General features: G+C 53.1%; 1 protein-coding gene across 1 annotated transcript in view; it reads right to left on the bottom strand.

The window, feature by feature from the left end:
- Positions 1-14,034: 14,034 nt before the first annotated feature.
- FBXO15 (F-box protein 15) overlaps positions 14,035-16,112 on the bottom strand; it is a 49,127-nt gene continuing 47,049 nt past the window's right edge. Inside the window, exon 10 of the mRNA XM_045187794.3 lies at positions 14,035-14,185. Within this exon, the coding sequence (XP_045043729.2) occupies positions 14,147-14,185 (39 nt within the window). The 3' untranslated portion in view covers positions 14,035-14,146. The remainder of the gene's footprint in view (positions 14,186-16,112) is intronic.

Here is a 16,112-nt window from a genome sequence, read left to right on the forward strand (position 1 = left end):
TGCAATGAAGCTCTATTTACTTGAGCTGCATAAATAATCTAAAATAATAAAAATAAAGCGGGCAAGACCAGCAGACCTGCAGTTTGTCATTCGTGGAAGTCCCACTGCCAGATGTGGCGAGCGCTATGTCTGCCTGGTGCTAGTGGACTAGTGTGGATACGCATGAAAAACACATTCAGGCTTTCAAGGGGCCGCCCAGGTTTATCACATACACACGGTTCGCTGCCGTATGAAAATGAGATTACAGGAAAAGCATTCTTAGTACATCACACACATATGTAGCAGAAGTCGGCTGATGCATTAGGGGTTGGTGCAACCTCTGATCTCACCTGTCACCTCACCCTTCACGTGGCTGGGCCAACCTTTTTCAAGCCACAGAAGTCAATGGTTTTTTCCACGCTGGTCTAAGATACACATTTGTAAGAAGTGGATTTAAAATATTTTCTCAGTACTGAACACAAAAAACAAACCACAAGTAAGCAAGCGGTGTCCTTCTGAATATGAAGGACTTGGATGAGCGTGGCCGACTGTTGAAGACAAATGAACCGACTCCATTTCACACTGTGCACGGTGCAAAATAGAACATCTGAATGCTGAGAAGTGGCTCCCCTCCGCAGACTCCCAGTTATCTAAAACCACAGTGGCATGCACCGGGCATTTCTAGCACCACTGACTTTGTCTCCACCTGTTCAGTGCGGTGTTCCCATCAGGAGCCAGGCTAGGGGGCAGGGAAACGGGTCACGGGGAGATCTGTCCTAATGATGTCAGTCTAACAGGGACACAAAGGAGCCTGGAGGTCACGGCACATGCCCTCAGAGCTGCACCGGCCTGCTGTGGGCTCCGCGGAAAGGGAACCAGCCCGTGGGATGAGCAGCGCCACCGGGACCGTGTCTTGTGGGAGTTCGCTGGGCAGATGGGAGGGACCGGAAATGGAAGTGCAGGGCACAGGCCACGGAGCAGCTGGTGTCCTTGGGGAACCGCGGCCAGCTTTGCTTTTTCGTGGTCTCAGGGACATACATCAGCTGAGGCTCGACTGGCACAGCACTACAAAAGGATGGCGCATGCCTACCCAACACCACTCTGGAGCGGGCACATGGCCGCATCCCTGCCCGCTTTCCTGCCAGACTCCAAGGGTGGTCCCGGGCATGGTCCTATCCTTCTCCTGCTGAATACACTAGCCCACCCTTGTGCCCACTGCACTGGACCTGCTCGGGGCTCGCCTGCCACCGATGAACAGCCCCTTCCCCTGTGACAGGTAAACTCGGGGACAGAAAACGTGCCTGCTTCACACTGCGGCCCATGCAGAGCAGGTTCGCAGGGAAAGGCTTGTCAACAGCCTGGTCAGAATGACTCTAAGGCTCTTCAGAACGGAAACGTTTTGTGTTTTATTTGCTCCCTTATAGCCCTGAACATATGTAGATTTAAAACAGAAAGACACCACTGTAGATTTAAACTCTGGATTAAGTTAGATAGAGTTTTGAAAGAATTTGAGGTGGTGAAGAAACTGATGCCGTGAGCTACGTATCTCTGATGCATCCGTGGGATCTCAGGCCAGAAGCACCTAACCCGCACTACAAACCATGTAGCCGGGAAGTTATCGAACATCTTGCGAGAACAGGTCATTCAGCAGCCACGTCTGTGTATTATACGCTCTGTGAGGCCTCCAGGGCAGGGCTCTGCTCACACCGTCCTTTCTCGGGGACAGTACCAGATGCCGCTACAGCTCTATGTGCTTTTGTTCCCGACCGCTGTCCCGCTCTGAATGGCATCTGAGGAAGGTCAGAACCAGGATGGACGGTGAGCCATCTATGCGTCCAGCGTTGAAGGTACCGGGCACCTTCAATCACGCAACCCTGCCTCTGCCTTTTCCAGCACTCTCCAGATTGGGGCTCAGCCAGAAGACTGCCAGGTCTAGAACCTCCCTCTGGGATGCTCCCGCCGGGTAAAATAAAGCAGACAGTGCCTCCAGCAGACCAGCTAGGAATGAGAATGGGGGTAAATTGAACTCAAGGCTACACACCTGGGGATAATCCTCAGCTCTCTCCCCAGAACTAAGAGAACCAATGAGCCCACACAGAGCCAGACACAGGCTCACAAATCGCTACGTGAAGAGATGAGTACAAGACCAGAGTTCACCCAGCTCCCTACTCAGGGGAACCCTAAGTTCTTCAGGTCACAGAGCCCCTTGCTGGAATGTGATGAATGCTGCGGACCCTGAGAGGTGTGCACCTGACAATGTACATGAGTGTCCCACACGATACCGTGCCTCCATGTTTATCTGCAGGGAATTCCTCGAGCCCCTGGAGGTCTGCGGACTCCGTTTCAGGACCCACAGCCCACATTTAACCAAAGTGACAACAATGTCAGGGAGGGGCCGGGGGAGGGGGACAGGGGGAGGCTCAGCCTAAGATCTGGGGGATGAAGGCGTGAGGGTCGGAGTGCCTGGGTCACGAAACACTGTCTCCACCCATATGCCTGCCCAGTGCACACAGGGGGACCCTGGAGGGACCACCTCACCTCTCGTCTTTTTCATCTGTAAACCATGGCAGTTGGAGCAGATGATTCCAAGATCCCTTCCAGCTGCCAAACCCAGTGACGCTCTAGCAGGGGTGTCCAACCCGCGGCCGGTGAGCCGCATGCGGCCCAGGATGGCTGCGGCCCCACACGAAATAGTAAATGTACTCAAAACATTCTGAGATGTTCTGTGATGACGTGTCACAGCATGTTTAATGGGCGGCTCAAGACAACTCTTCTTCTTCCAGTGTGGCCCAGGGACGCCAAAACTTCGGACCCCCTGCTCGACTGTCATCGCTGAAAGCCGTCATGTAGGTGACAGTTCTCCAGGAACAAAAAAATCTTTGAAAAAGCAAAAACGCTGCTTAAGTCTCTTACCCTTTTAGGAAAAAACTGACATTTCCAAAAATAAGGTGTCCCCTTAAATAGATCCCTGCCTGTCTCCGCAGGGAGCTGGAATTGTCACTTGAGAATAAATGTGAAAGAATCGATCAAGAAGCTTCATAAATATGCAAGCTCGCCTCCCACTGCCTCCGGGAAGCCCTGTAAAGACCCCCGGTGACAGCGAGCTCCGAGCTCCGCGTTTGTCTGTCGCACGTGGGGGAGGTGACAGCAGCGCCGTGGACGATGCTGCTGCCCAGAGCTGAGTGGTGTCAGCAATTTCAACAACAAATTCTGGCCCCAAAGGGTTCCAGCTGGCCTTGGAAAGTCTCTGTGGGATTGTGCTCGCACGATGAAGCAGGGGCCGTGGGGCTGCATGTGTTGACGAGTTCTGACGGACTCTGTGGGAGCCACCAGCTTTGACCTTGACCCGCTCAATGTGTCCTTGCTCGAGGAAAGCCCTCCTGTCACTTTTCATGGTGGCCCGTGTCCTGGAGACTTCCTCCCCTGGGAACGTCTGCCCTGCCATGTGTGGGAAGTGTGAACGCTCCAGGAATCTCTCTTTCCTCACACATACTCCTAGGGAAACAAAAGCTGAGATCAATTCATTGTCCTCTTAGTGAAAGGGGATCACTCCACGTTGCCTCATGTCCTGCTCCTTCTTTCCTCGTGGATGGCGTGTTCAGACCAGAGTCTGATGATCTCATCTCCACAAGCCTTCCCATCCTAAGTCTGTGGCCCTTCCTTCGACCGGGGTCCCGCTCACCACAGGCGGACGAGGAGCACGGCTCCCTCATGCAATCACTCAGTCTTATTTCCTGGCAAGACGTCCCACGGAGCTGGTCGCTCACAAAGCAATCATTTGTTCCAAGGCTATTAGGGAGTTTCCATTAAAAGAAATAGACCAAGGCAGGCATCATTTTTCTAGGAGGAAAAGAGGAATCGCCATGCGATGCAGCCACAATGGCGCCCGTGGGCGACAGTGGAGGGGAGTCCTCCTTGGGGGGCTGCTTTTGCAGGGAAACCACACTCAAAGCCAAGGTCAGAGCTCAAGGGTCTGGGATGCCCTGAGTCCAGGGCCTGCCTAGTCATGCAGAGCAAACAGTACCCTCTCTCCCTCCAGCCAGCCTCACCAGACCCCTCCCTCTGGGACATCATGTGACTCAGCTGAGGGATGAATTCTTTGGACAACATCTCCTCGGTACCCATGGGGTCAGCGCTGCGCTGGGCACAGAAGACCCAGAAACAAACTAGACACACAGGTGCCGCTCGCTGTGTTCCAGTGGGAAGAGATGGATGATGACATAAGCAAATAAAGAACAAGACCGCACCAGCTAATGAGTTTGGCAAAGCAAGGGCTCCTAGAGTGTCGCAGGTGTGGAGGTGGCCCCCTCAAGATGGGTGCCTGGGATCCCATATCCATGGAGGTGCCATTTGTACCTGGACCCGAGCAGCCTCCTGAGAAGACGACCGTGTGGGGATCTGGGTGGGAAACCCCACACGGGGATCATCCATCCATCCACTCCCCCAGAGGCCTGGCGGAACTGTGAGGCTGGAAGAGTGAGACCCGACAATGTCACCTCACCTAGCCAAGCGAGGCAGCCGGCAGTGCTGGTGTCAGCCTGTGACCCCACGTGCACACATGGTCCCTCCTGAGGACAGTGTGCCTTGTCCTGGGCCTGTCTCTACCCTCCTCCCTCATGCCAGCCTGCCCTCCAGATCCGCCCTCAGTGCGGACCTTGTTCCACCCCCAGCCATTGTGAGTAGCGCCACAGTGGACGTGGGGCGCTGATGACACCTCTTCAACATCCCAGTGTCCACTCTTCCGGACACTCACCCAGAAGCAGAGCTGCTGGACCCACGGCAGTCCGCGTGGCATCTAGAACGGTCAAAATCATCTACGGTAGGGGCCGGGGGCTGGCTTTGAATTCTCAGTTAAACAGGAAGATTAAGTTCCAGAGCTTCACTCAACAACATCGCCCCTACAGTCAACTACAATGGATGTGTTCTCACCAAAACAAAATAAAATGTAAAGGGGGGGAGGAGGAAGGATTTGACAGCTAATTCACACAAAGGTGTTTGCACCGGTAATGGCAAAGCAATTTACCACTCAGATGCATCTGTAGCAACACTAAGAAGGGATTCTCGAACAATGTAAGGTGGGGACGACAGGCATGGCCTGCGGCTTCCTGGCACTCCTCCAGCCCTGGAGGAGAACATCCCCCCCCAGCAGAAACGGGCCCCAGCCCCGTGGATCATTATCCCTGCTGACAGAGCCCCACGACTCTGCCTCTTGAAGGGAGTTTAACCAAAACCATGACAGTTTGAACCTTTTCTAAGTGTGTAAGCTGGTCAGCAAGACTGACTGACCACCCGCTCTGTGATGTGGCTGCCACCAAGCATGGTTTCTGACCGGTAGTGCGACTGTGGAATCCACCGAAACTCACGGTGAATGTCAGACTTCCACCCTGTGTCTGCAACTGTGAGCGAGAGGTGCCCCGTACTGTGCAGAGTGCGGGGCCAGAGGGAGTTATCCAGACTCCGCACTCTGCAAGGACAATAAAAGGCAGTAATCCCGGACTAAACAAAGTCCGTGTCAGGGGGACTCCAAATTTCTTCTAGCCTAGATTAGCAATGATTAAATCCCAGGGTGATCTAATTTAAAATACAGTGATTTTCAGGACTGCACATGTTTAAAAAATTCCCTTTCCTCCTTCAGCCTACAACAAAGAATATAATACCTTCATTTTGCTCAACAATAGTCCCTAGATTTTTCTTCTCCTCCACAGCTGACAGTGCTTTCTCGCCTGGAATACAACTTCTGCTTCTGCGAAGCCAGTGAATGCATCGTTTAACGACTCGGCCCAAGAATGGACGTGATTTTGCACACTACAGACTTCCCATGCACCGATCGAGAACTTAAAGAGCCATCTGTATAAATAAAGCCCGGCGATGAGCTACTAATGTAGCAAACTGGAGAAGTGGGGTCCCACCCCTTCATCCCCTCTCCAGGACTCCTCAGTGCCACGTCTCTGTGGCCCCCACCACTCCCCATTCACGGGCTTGGGAGGACAAGGGGGACGAGCAGACGGCTTGCCGCCACCTGTGGGCTCCCGGCTCCGAGCCAGGACACCCTCCCCAAGCCCTCCCACTAGGACTCTGTCCTGGTGATGCTACCGACGTGCCCGGCACAGCTCCAAAAGCAGCTTCTCAGTAAGGATGACTGAAATCGTACTCATTGCCACCTGATAAATGTGAACTAAGGGGACTAGTGTGGGGAGAGTGCCAGTGGGGGTGGGGCAAGGCTAGAGGGTGCAGGGTTGGAGCAGAAAGGGAAAAGGACTGATGGGCATGGGCCACAGTGTGGTGTTTGCTGGGTACAGGGGCATATAAGGGGACTGCATGGGAATGGGAAAAAATACAATAAAGATTTAAAATTTTTTAAATTCAAAAACAAAACAGAAAATGGCCTTCCTAAAACCAGCCAGCTATGTAGCAATGGAACCCAAACAAGAGCCTGGATGTTCCGAGCCCAGGCCGGGCGCCGGCCAGGGCCCACTGCCCGGTCCACTCTGTGCACCAGCAGTCCGGCGCCACACAGCCCACAGCTGTGGGGGAGAACCACGGTGCCTCCGGGCGGGCTACACGGACCTCCCAGACTGGCAGTTCATGGTGGAGCTTGAAGGGTTTCTCTCCAGGGAAGACATATTACGTTACCAAAGAAATTGTTCTGTTTGAGCAAAGAAACGCGAGAGCAGGGAGCCCACGCCTGACCGCCAGCTAAGCCCAGTGCAAGCTGCAGGATCGTGAGAGAAAATGAACCGCTGTTCCCAGCGATGGATAGCTAAGACTTCACCCTCAGACACTCCTATGTGTGCCTGCCTGTCTGTACCCATGCGCACAACCTTTCTGCACTCTGCCACAGCAAAGCACCCCAAGGATTAAACATTTTTTTAATGTTCTAGACCTCAAACAAAAATTGTCCCAATTTCACACCCACAGTGAGAGGGGACCTCACAATGCCAGGTATTGGTTTCTTGTTATTCGCTGCCAATCTGGTCGATGAAAACAGTTCCTCATTGTTGTTTTAATTTGCCTTCCATTACGGAGGTCAGACCTCTCTTCACGAGCGTGAGAGGCCCGGCACCACGCTCAGCCGCCTCTGCCTGGTGATAGCGTCGCACACAAGGTCGCCTGCTGTCAAGGTTAAATGCACAATGCTACTAGGAAAACTACACAGAAAGAATATTTTTAATGCATGGATGACAGGAATAATATTAGAGCAGGGCCTAAAGAGCCGTAATCAATTTTCCTGACAGAAGGACCTCACAAGCCATTGATTTAAACTTTCATGGGTGGATGATGAAAGGTCCAGAGCCTTTGTACCTGCCCCTTACATTTGGGACCTATGTTTATAGGACACTGTACATCACTTCTGGGCCAAGCGTTAATTGGGAACATACATTTCGGCCTGGTCCAGCTCCTAGGGCAACTGTTTTACACAATGCACTTTTGGAATAGGAGCAAACCCTCAAACCCCTCTTCTGCACAAGTTTGCCTTAATTAAGGAAGACTGTCCGGCCCTCGGCAGGTACTGCGGGTGAAGCGTTACTCGGGCACTGAAGACAAGCAGCACCGGCAAACGGCCAGTTCCGGCAAGCCTCATCCCCGTGACGTGCCGCGCGGAACTTTTTACACGAATTACAACTCCATCAGAAACACTTCTCTCACTTCCCTCATTTGAACTATAATAAACAGAGCACAAGAAAATGTTTTTAAAAATTTAAATACTTAGATTCAACTTAAACTTTTTAGGAGGATGTTACAAATACAACTTTAGAATGAAGTTGCATTTTCGCATTATTATTAAGAAGAAAAGCAGCTAAGTTTTCGCTCACTTTCCTCCTACCTTTCTGTTTCTTTTCTTGCCCCCCTCTCCCCACCCACCCCGCAAGTATTTCCCCAGGGCTCTGTTTCTGCCCTCTTCTCTCAGCCACTGTTGCGCCGTGCGGCAGTCACCAGGCCTCCCGGCTCCTTGCAGACGTCATCCTCACAGACGTCTAATGACCACGGCATTCTGTGGGTGCCCTCGGTTCACCAATGAGGAGGGGGAAAGCGACAATGGTTGAGAAATGTGCCCGGGTCACACAAATACTGTCTCCCTGGGAAGCACACCATGAACTGGTGTCATTGGCTGATTCTGAGTCCCCAAATCTATACCTTTAGTCCCAAACTCTCTGCTCCGGATGTAGACATCAGGCCACCTAACAGACATTGCCCCCTGGAGGCCCCCGAGCACCACTGCCTGAAGGACACATGGGAAGCACGGCCGGGGTTCCTCCTTGTCGACCTGCTGTGCATTCTGCATGGGCCGGGGCTGTCTGGCACTACCGGTGCCCATCCTGGCTCGCTGCCCGCACCCTTTCGCACCGACAACTGCTGTTCCGCGCAGCTGGGCACCAGGCCCTGCGTGAGACCTGGAAGACACACAGGCAACAGGACTCTGGAAACAGACTCTGCCACTAACTCCCGTCCCCGTGGGAAGATGGAAAAGGCCAGTGACATTTACACAAAAGTCCTTGTTCCTGCATTAAATGGAGCAAATATTTGGGACAGGATACAAATGGAGGTCAGGTGGGGTGTGGGGCAGCGGGGAGGTGGGTGTCTGGGAATGCAGGACATCAGACCTAAACTGAGATCTGAAGGTTAGTGGGGAACTGGGCAGGGAAGTGGGGGAAGTTGGAGCAAATGGAAGGGCATGTGCAAAGCAGGCCAAGCTCAGAGGAAGACACAGTGAGAGCCCAGAGGGAGGGGGTGAGTGAGGGGAGGAGTGGGAACAAACAAGGCTAGAGGTGAGCAGGAGCCAGAGTTTAAAATTCTGTTGATCCTTCATTCGAAGTATCTCCCAAATCTACTCTTCCCTGTCAATCCGGAACATGGCCACAGTTGCCAATTCACTTCATTCCTTCCATTCTCTCCTCCTTCAACTCACCCTCCATGCGGCTGAAGGAGCCCTTCTTCTGAACAGCAGGCCTGATCGCTCTGTGCCCGGCCGCACGCCTTCGCGGGCCCCTGCCACCTCCAGGCTCCGGCGCAAGCTCTGCCCGCACTGCCGCCCTCGACGGGCAGCCACACCGATCCGTCCCTTCGTGGTGTGTCCCTTCCCGGCCCTTCAGGTCTTCTGTGTCCCCAGCAGGGTTTCCAGACCTGCTTCTCACAGCTGAAGGACCTACTGCGTGTGGAGACTGAAGGTCAGGTAGGGTGAACATGAACTTCACCAATGGCTTTAGCCACAGGTGCTCGTTCTTTTGGAGCAGGCGGCCCCTGCTGGATTAAAATCCACAGGCGCGGTGGCTCAAAGCCACTTGGAGGTCGGCCCAGTGGAAATGACACAGCTAAGTCCTTTCCCACAAAACTGATTGTGACGCATGAGTTTTTAAATGAACAGCGACTTAATTTTTTTTAATTCCCTCCCTGGAGTGCGTGTACTGGGAACCATTTCGGATGCGCTGGTGTCCACTGTAGGGACACAGAAGCCCAGCCAGCGGGCACTCAGTGAGGTGTCCTTCGCCAGGACGGTTCTGGGCAGACATGGTGCCCTTCCGTGGGCTCTCCTTGTCTGCGCTTTCCTCAGCTTTATCCACAGGGAGGAGGAGCGAGAACACACCCTGGTCCAGGGGCGGGGGCTGTGGCCCAGCCCGCTGTGTTCCAAAAATTGAACAAACAAGAGCCTGAGGCAAGTCCTAAGGGCCCTAAAGCCTGAAGACAGGCCCGGGTGCCCCGACGTGGGGAGCCCCAGACTCCAGTCTCCACACACCAGCCTCCAGCACAGTTGCTACCTGAGGACCTGCTCCCTGAGGTAGGGGAGAAGGCCTGACCTCTCCCCTCCCCATGACCGAGTTTCTAAACCCAAAACCCCACCCCCTCCCCTGGGGAAACTGAGGCCACTTCTCCGGGGACCTCCAGCCACACTGAGTCACAGGCCTTGGTGTCACCTAGTTGCTGTTTGCTGCATCCCACCCAGTGCCCCACAGGGGGAGCATGAGAGTGCGGGACGCATTCCAGCCCTGCAGGCAGCTCGGAGCGCAGGCCTGCCACCACGACCTCCTCTCCTGGTTTCCACCCAGCAGCCCTTTGCAGGGTCTCTTCCTTAGTCACCCCCCAGCGACAGCGCATCTCCCTCAAGGACCACAAGCCCGAGACTCGGGGTGACGGGAGAGCATCGGCGTCGAGGGATCCCCACCCCCGCACTGAGTCCTGAAACGTCCCCCAGAATGCTCCACGGGCACCGAAGGTTCACAGCTGCCTTGTTGCGGGGCAAAGCTGCCTCTCACTGTCGTGCAGGTGAGTGTCCCTGGGAGGGGACAGCAGCCGGCCCTCCTCCAGCCATGTCAGAGCAGAGTGAACATTAACCTCAGTGAAACTCGGATGCCCTGTGATTAATTATAACTCTCGGGGGCGGAGGGTGAGGAACGTCCCAGGAGACAGATGCTGGTCTCTGGTGTCACGTAACCTGAATGTCACACACGACCTCTGTCATCATCAGTGTGTCCTGTGCAGAAGTGGGGATGGCAGGGCCCACTCCCCAGGGATGGTGTGAGGAGAGAGTGAGGTGTGGGTGTGGCTTGAAGACCCCTAAGCCCCATCGGGGAGGGGGTCTTGTTTTCTTCTATGAAGCCCCTGCTGTGTTAACAGGAAAGAGAGCCCAGATTTCTACCGTGGCGGCCATTCCAAGCAGCAAGCTGTGAAGTCTTCGCAGAGAACAGAGGGGCAGTTCTTGACTCCTGTGTAATTTAAAACAGATTGAGGGGGAAAAGGAGGGGACACCTTTTCAAAGGCATCAAATATGTCAGAAATGGGAGAAAACACAAGCATCTCGAGAGCGTAGACCCTGGTGCAACTCACTTATTTGGAGAGATCCAGTTATCGAAGGACATGATATCCTATTAATGGCTTATTAACAACAATCACATTCTTCAGAAACTGATGTGTAAGACAGAATTCACTCTGTTCAAAGAGATACAACTTCAGCTGTATCATTTGGTTGGAAATGTTCTGGCCACAAAATGTCCATAATTACTGTAATTCGCTGCCTTGTTTGAGTCTGGAATTACACTGCTGTCATCCCTTTAAGTGACAAAAAGCACTTTCAACAGCCAAAAAGTTTTAGATACGTCCCACAAGTGTCCTTTGATTGGAGGTTTGTTGAATGCAGCTGCAGTCTTTCTGAGTTAAGCTCTGCTCCTCCGTCCTCGTTCCGGCTGGAACATTGCAGTCTCCGTGGCTTTGATTGCCACATTGTGCTCCAGCCTGGGCTTATGATTAATTCACGGTAGGAAATGACAACGCGCCTTTCAGGTGGCCGCTGGAAACCCACAGCAAGAGCGGCCTTGGAAGCGACTCGACTGCAGAGGGAGCGGCGGCCCTGTCCTCCTCCTCCTGTGCTCAGCAACACTTGAGCAGGGTGCGTCTCACACCTGCCGGCCGTGCGGTCTCTCGAGGACCCCGCGAGGGGCTGCGGAGAAGACTCCTAATGGCTGTGTCCCCGGATGGAGCACAGAAATGCGGGGACAGCCTCCGACCAGGTGAGTAAACTGGAGTCAGAAGGAATGCTTTAGTAGGAAACACGGATGAGATACCTGCTTCGCCCACGGCCTCTTCAGAGTACCACCTGCCACGTTCGGGGTCGGGGTATGGCTCTAGGACACACCCAGCGTCGTGCCGCAGTGGGCTCTTGACCTACGGGGGACCTGTAGGACTCTTTTACCAGGAGAGTTTCAATTAAAGTGAAAATAAAATGAAGCGAGGTGAAGTGAGATGAAATGAAAATCCACCTCCAATAGATCGTGTTGGGTGTTGGCCACATCAGCACGCACAGAAGTGAGGGCACAGCTCATGCCCCAGATCCAGTCTCTCGCCTGGGCTCTGAGGGGGCGAGAGCTCATAGGCCTGTGGGAAACCAGGCTACAAAAATGACATAAAGCAGATGCACATGAGAGATGCGCTTCTTGGGGACAGAGTGCACGGGGCCCTGCCCAGCACCTCCCCCACGGCGCACTGCCTGCCACTGGGAGCACCTGTGGTAGCACAGGTCCTCTTTACCTCTAAGCCAGCAGACCTGCGACACCCAAGTGCCAAAGCCAGGGGCCAGCGCTGCCCGGCCAGCTGCCACAGGGACGCGCTGCGGGCCCGGGGCAGTGGAGAGAGGCCTCTCATGGCTCTGAAACGAGCCTCCCAAAGCCCTGGGTGCCTCGGGTGCAACTGAACTATGGCCTGGATCACATTCTTTCTTTCGAATTGGACGTTCTTTCACAGTCTTCACGTATGAGTGTAATGCTTTCTTAGAATTGCTTCTTCTAGACAACGCAAAAGCTCAACATTTGAAACCAGAAGACGTGGGCTCAGCTCATGGCTTTCTCGCTTCCTGTCTGTGTAACGGGGCATCACTTAATCCCCTGAGCGTCTGTTTTCTCCTTTCAAATAGCAGAGATGATAATAATAGCTACCAAGTGCTTCCATCGCTGCCTCCTAACCAATGCCTTCTCTGACTGCCCAAGGGGGACTTAGCTGAATGGAACTCGTCCCCACCTCCCTCACCATGGACATTGTGACACCTAATTTGTGACACCTCACGTGTCAAGGTGTCTGGGCCACGGAGTACAGACAGGTGGCCAAACGGGATTCTGGGAGTGCCCGGGAGGGTGCTTCTGGGCAAGGCGCACGTGTGAACCAGTGCACTAAGTAAAGCAGATGGCCCTCGCTGAGTGGTGGGCCCTGTCTAATCAGTTAAAGGTCTGAAAAGAACTCACACACACCCCCCAAATAAAACTGACACAGCCCTACTGCCTCTGAGCTGGGAATGTTTGTCCTGCCTTCGGACTCAAACTGAAACAGGAGCTTTTCCTGGGTCTCGAGTCTATTCTATGTGGACTCAAACCACACCGTCCGCTGCCCTGAGTCTCCAGCTTCCAATCGCGTATCACACGGCTTCTCAGCCCCCCTGATCACGTGAGTCCGTCCCTTCTAATAAACCTCTTTCTCTGTCCACGCACGCCCCGCTGGTTCTGCTTCTCTGGGAAACCGAGATCCAAACACGCTGCACCCCGGTCCTCTGTGTACACTGGTTGTCTGCATCAGACTGAGGCCTAGCACAGCGGGGCCCGTCTCCAATGCATCTTTGTAAGCACGACACGGCACAACATCTGGCCGGAGTAAGTGCTCCATAAACGTCAGCTGGATGAATGACCACCTTTCAGATTGGCTTTTGTGGCTGTCAGGAGGTATAAATAAAATACGTGTAAGTACTTTGAAAACAGTACAAACTCTATACAGAGATTAGATATTTCCCCCTATCAGGCCCCGAATCCATTTTTACTGGAGAAAATCAAATCAAACTAGGACTCGAGTATTTCTAACCTCTCTCAGTTTTCCATTAATCTTGCTTCATTCAAAATATAATTAATGGTTGCTTGTGGGTGCGGCATTTTTTTTGGTGCTGAGTACAAATGGCACAGACACGGTCCCTGATGTTCTATTCTAGTGGTGGGGGGGGGGGGCGGGGGGGGCGGCAGGACAAACTTGAAACGAGTGAACACATAAACAACATGATCACCACTAATGACGGGAACCTGGGAGAAAGCAGCCAGGGTCGCGCTGAGAGCAGGGCTGCGTGAACTCGCGCCATCCTCCCCAGCAGGAGAGCTCTCCTTTTTTGTGCATTTCCGGTGTCTTCAGTTTCACTTTCTCCCACCTCAGGAAGGAGCTTTAAGCAAACTCTGAATTCGTTCAAATTAACTTTCCTAAAACAGAAGGATGATCACATCATCCTTGTGCTTAAAAGTCTGTGTTCCCTTTTCCCACAAGTAACGTGCAGACGACTCACTGGCCCCCAGGGCCCTCTGGACGCGGGTCTGCACCACCTACACCTGCATCGACTCACTCTCCAGCCAGGTCGGTCCCCTTTCTGCTCACGCACGCACTACATCCCCCCCAACCGTGATGTCACCCACTCCACTCCCCCAGGAGTCCCTTCTTCCTTGCTCCGCCCTTCACATGCAGCCATCAGCATGGAGTCCACCCTTTAAGACCCAGGCTACATGGATGACAGGTCCTGGGCACATGTTATCTGCTGCATAAACACCAGTGCCATCCTTCCCGTCTGGAAGGAAACGCCTGCTCCTCCAAGTCTTGCAGCACTTGGTCCAAGATCCCCGTCTGGCCTCCCTCTGGCTCTGCCTTGTGTGATCATTTTTTAGGAACGTGTCACATCCTCCATCTGGATTATTATTTCCTGGGAGGACAAATTGTTTTATTCAACTGGGTTTTTCCTGTGGTCCAGCACAAAGCAGGATTCAATCAACGTTTGTGAACAGATGAGTGTGGTGAATGAAAAAACAGCCCCTCGAGGAAAAACGAGGTGGCCCGGACTCTTTCACAGCTCCCGACTTCCACAGCTAACACCCTGTTTCTACTAAGTCCTACACAGATGCAGTCATCACTCCTACAGAATTTGGTGATAAGCGGTAGCCACGGAAGTTCCGAAAGTGAGAATCATTTCTTTTCACCAAGAGTGATCATTTCGGGGACGATTCAGGAAATGATGTGCTGGGTGTAATTAGGGGCCATTTCAACAACAACAAGAAGTCATTTTCAAGTTCTCTTTTACAGAAACTTCTAAGTTTCTGACCCTGGCAATTCTGCTGCCCAATCACCATGATGCTACTTCCTGACAGGAGGACCCCCGAGGCCTGACGCAGCATCAGGGTTTGGCCATCCTGCTAGACACTGGGGCACGCAGCCCAAGGGACAGTGGGCACAGTGGTGAGACCGTCTGAGGTCATGCAGCCAGTCAACAACCCAGTGACCACGGCCACACCAGGCACATGAGGCCACTGCACAGTTCCCCAACTGTTGTCCCCCAGAATCAGGAGCAGTAACATAGCTGTTTGGGGGCTCAAGCTTTTGGGGTGTTTATTTATGTAGCATGAGATAACTGATGTGCTGTCCAGAACGAGTGGGATGAATGAGAAATACGTGGGAAAATGCCTGCTATGGGCCGTGATGATCTAGGAGAAAGCGACAAACTAGGGATTTATTCTGCAGTATGAGTACATGACCCAAAAAAGGGGAGGGGAAAAAAGAAAGAATGAGATTTACAGATCAACACCACTTAGGTAAACGAAATTTTGATGAGCACACGAGACAAAATTTTCAATTTCATCATACTGTCTTTTCTCTCAAAGTATTTACATACTTCCTTCTCTTCTCAGAAGGTGCCAGTACATTTTCCCTTAAACACACACACGCACGCGCACACACATGCGTGCACACACGCACGGGCTGTCCTCACTGCCCGGCCTAAGTTTTTCTTTTCCTTCATGAGCACAGTGGCGGTCTCCATATTTTCACTTTCTTATCATGTCACCCAAGAAGAAACCCGGCACCGAATAATGACAGGCAGACCACCCTACACGCCCCCGTGAAAACGGCAGCCATGACCATACTTTAAGAAATGTAGTCTCATGGAAATAGGCCTCCTAACATGCTCGGGGTTGCCAACGACAGAATGCAGCTAAACCAGGCAGTGATTCACTCACACCCATGCAGGGGCACCTCAGCATCCCTCGAGCCTGGGGGCCACCAGGGTCCCCTTCTTCCAGCACCCCTACCGACATGGCAGACTGGCTTGTCACCGCCACGTCACACAGCTGAGACAGCATCTGGAAGTCCAGAGCATGTATGAAAATAAGGTGCCCCCAGCTGCATTCTGGCATAAATGAGAGGGGCAGAGTGGAAGTTTAAAATAAGTGGGACGCGGCCACTATTCCATCACAGAAACACACACACACACTACTCACCCGAACTCGAAGCCCCTGGGCCAGCCTGGGGCGGCAGGCAGGTCACAGACATCTTAGGGTTCACCTTGCTTTCAGCCTCACACCCATGGGGATACCCCACCTGCCCACTGGCAGAGGAAAGGAAGGGACAGTCAGCAGGTGCCCTACCTACGTGGTCACTGTGAGTGATTCACTCCCACCTGGCCGGTGCTGTCTCCACAGAGCATGAAGGACAAGGGGTCAGAGACGCAGCAGATACAACCCAGATCACGTCCCAGGAACCGGCCCGGTTGCGATTCGAATCTTGGTGTGTCGAACTCCAGAGTGCTTTCTGCTTCATCTTCCTAATTGTATAAAGTTTCTCTAAGAATCACAGATGTT

This window comes from Desmodus rotundus, chromosome 10, assembly GCF_022682495.2.
Source record: "Desmodus rotundus isolate HL8 chromosome 10, HLdesRot8A.1, whole genome shotgun sequence".
Lineage (NCBI taxonomy): Eukaryota > Metazoa > Chordata > Mammalia > Chiroptera > Phyllostomidae > Desmodus > Desmodus rotundus.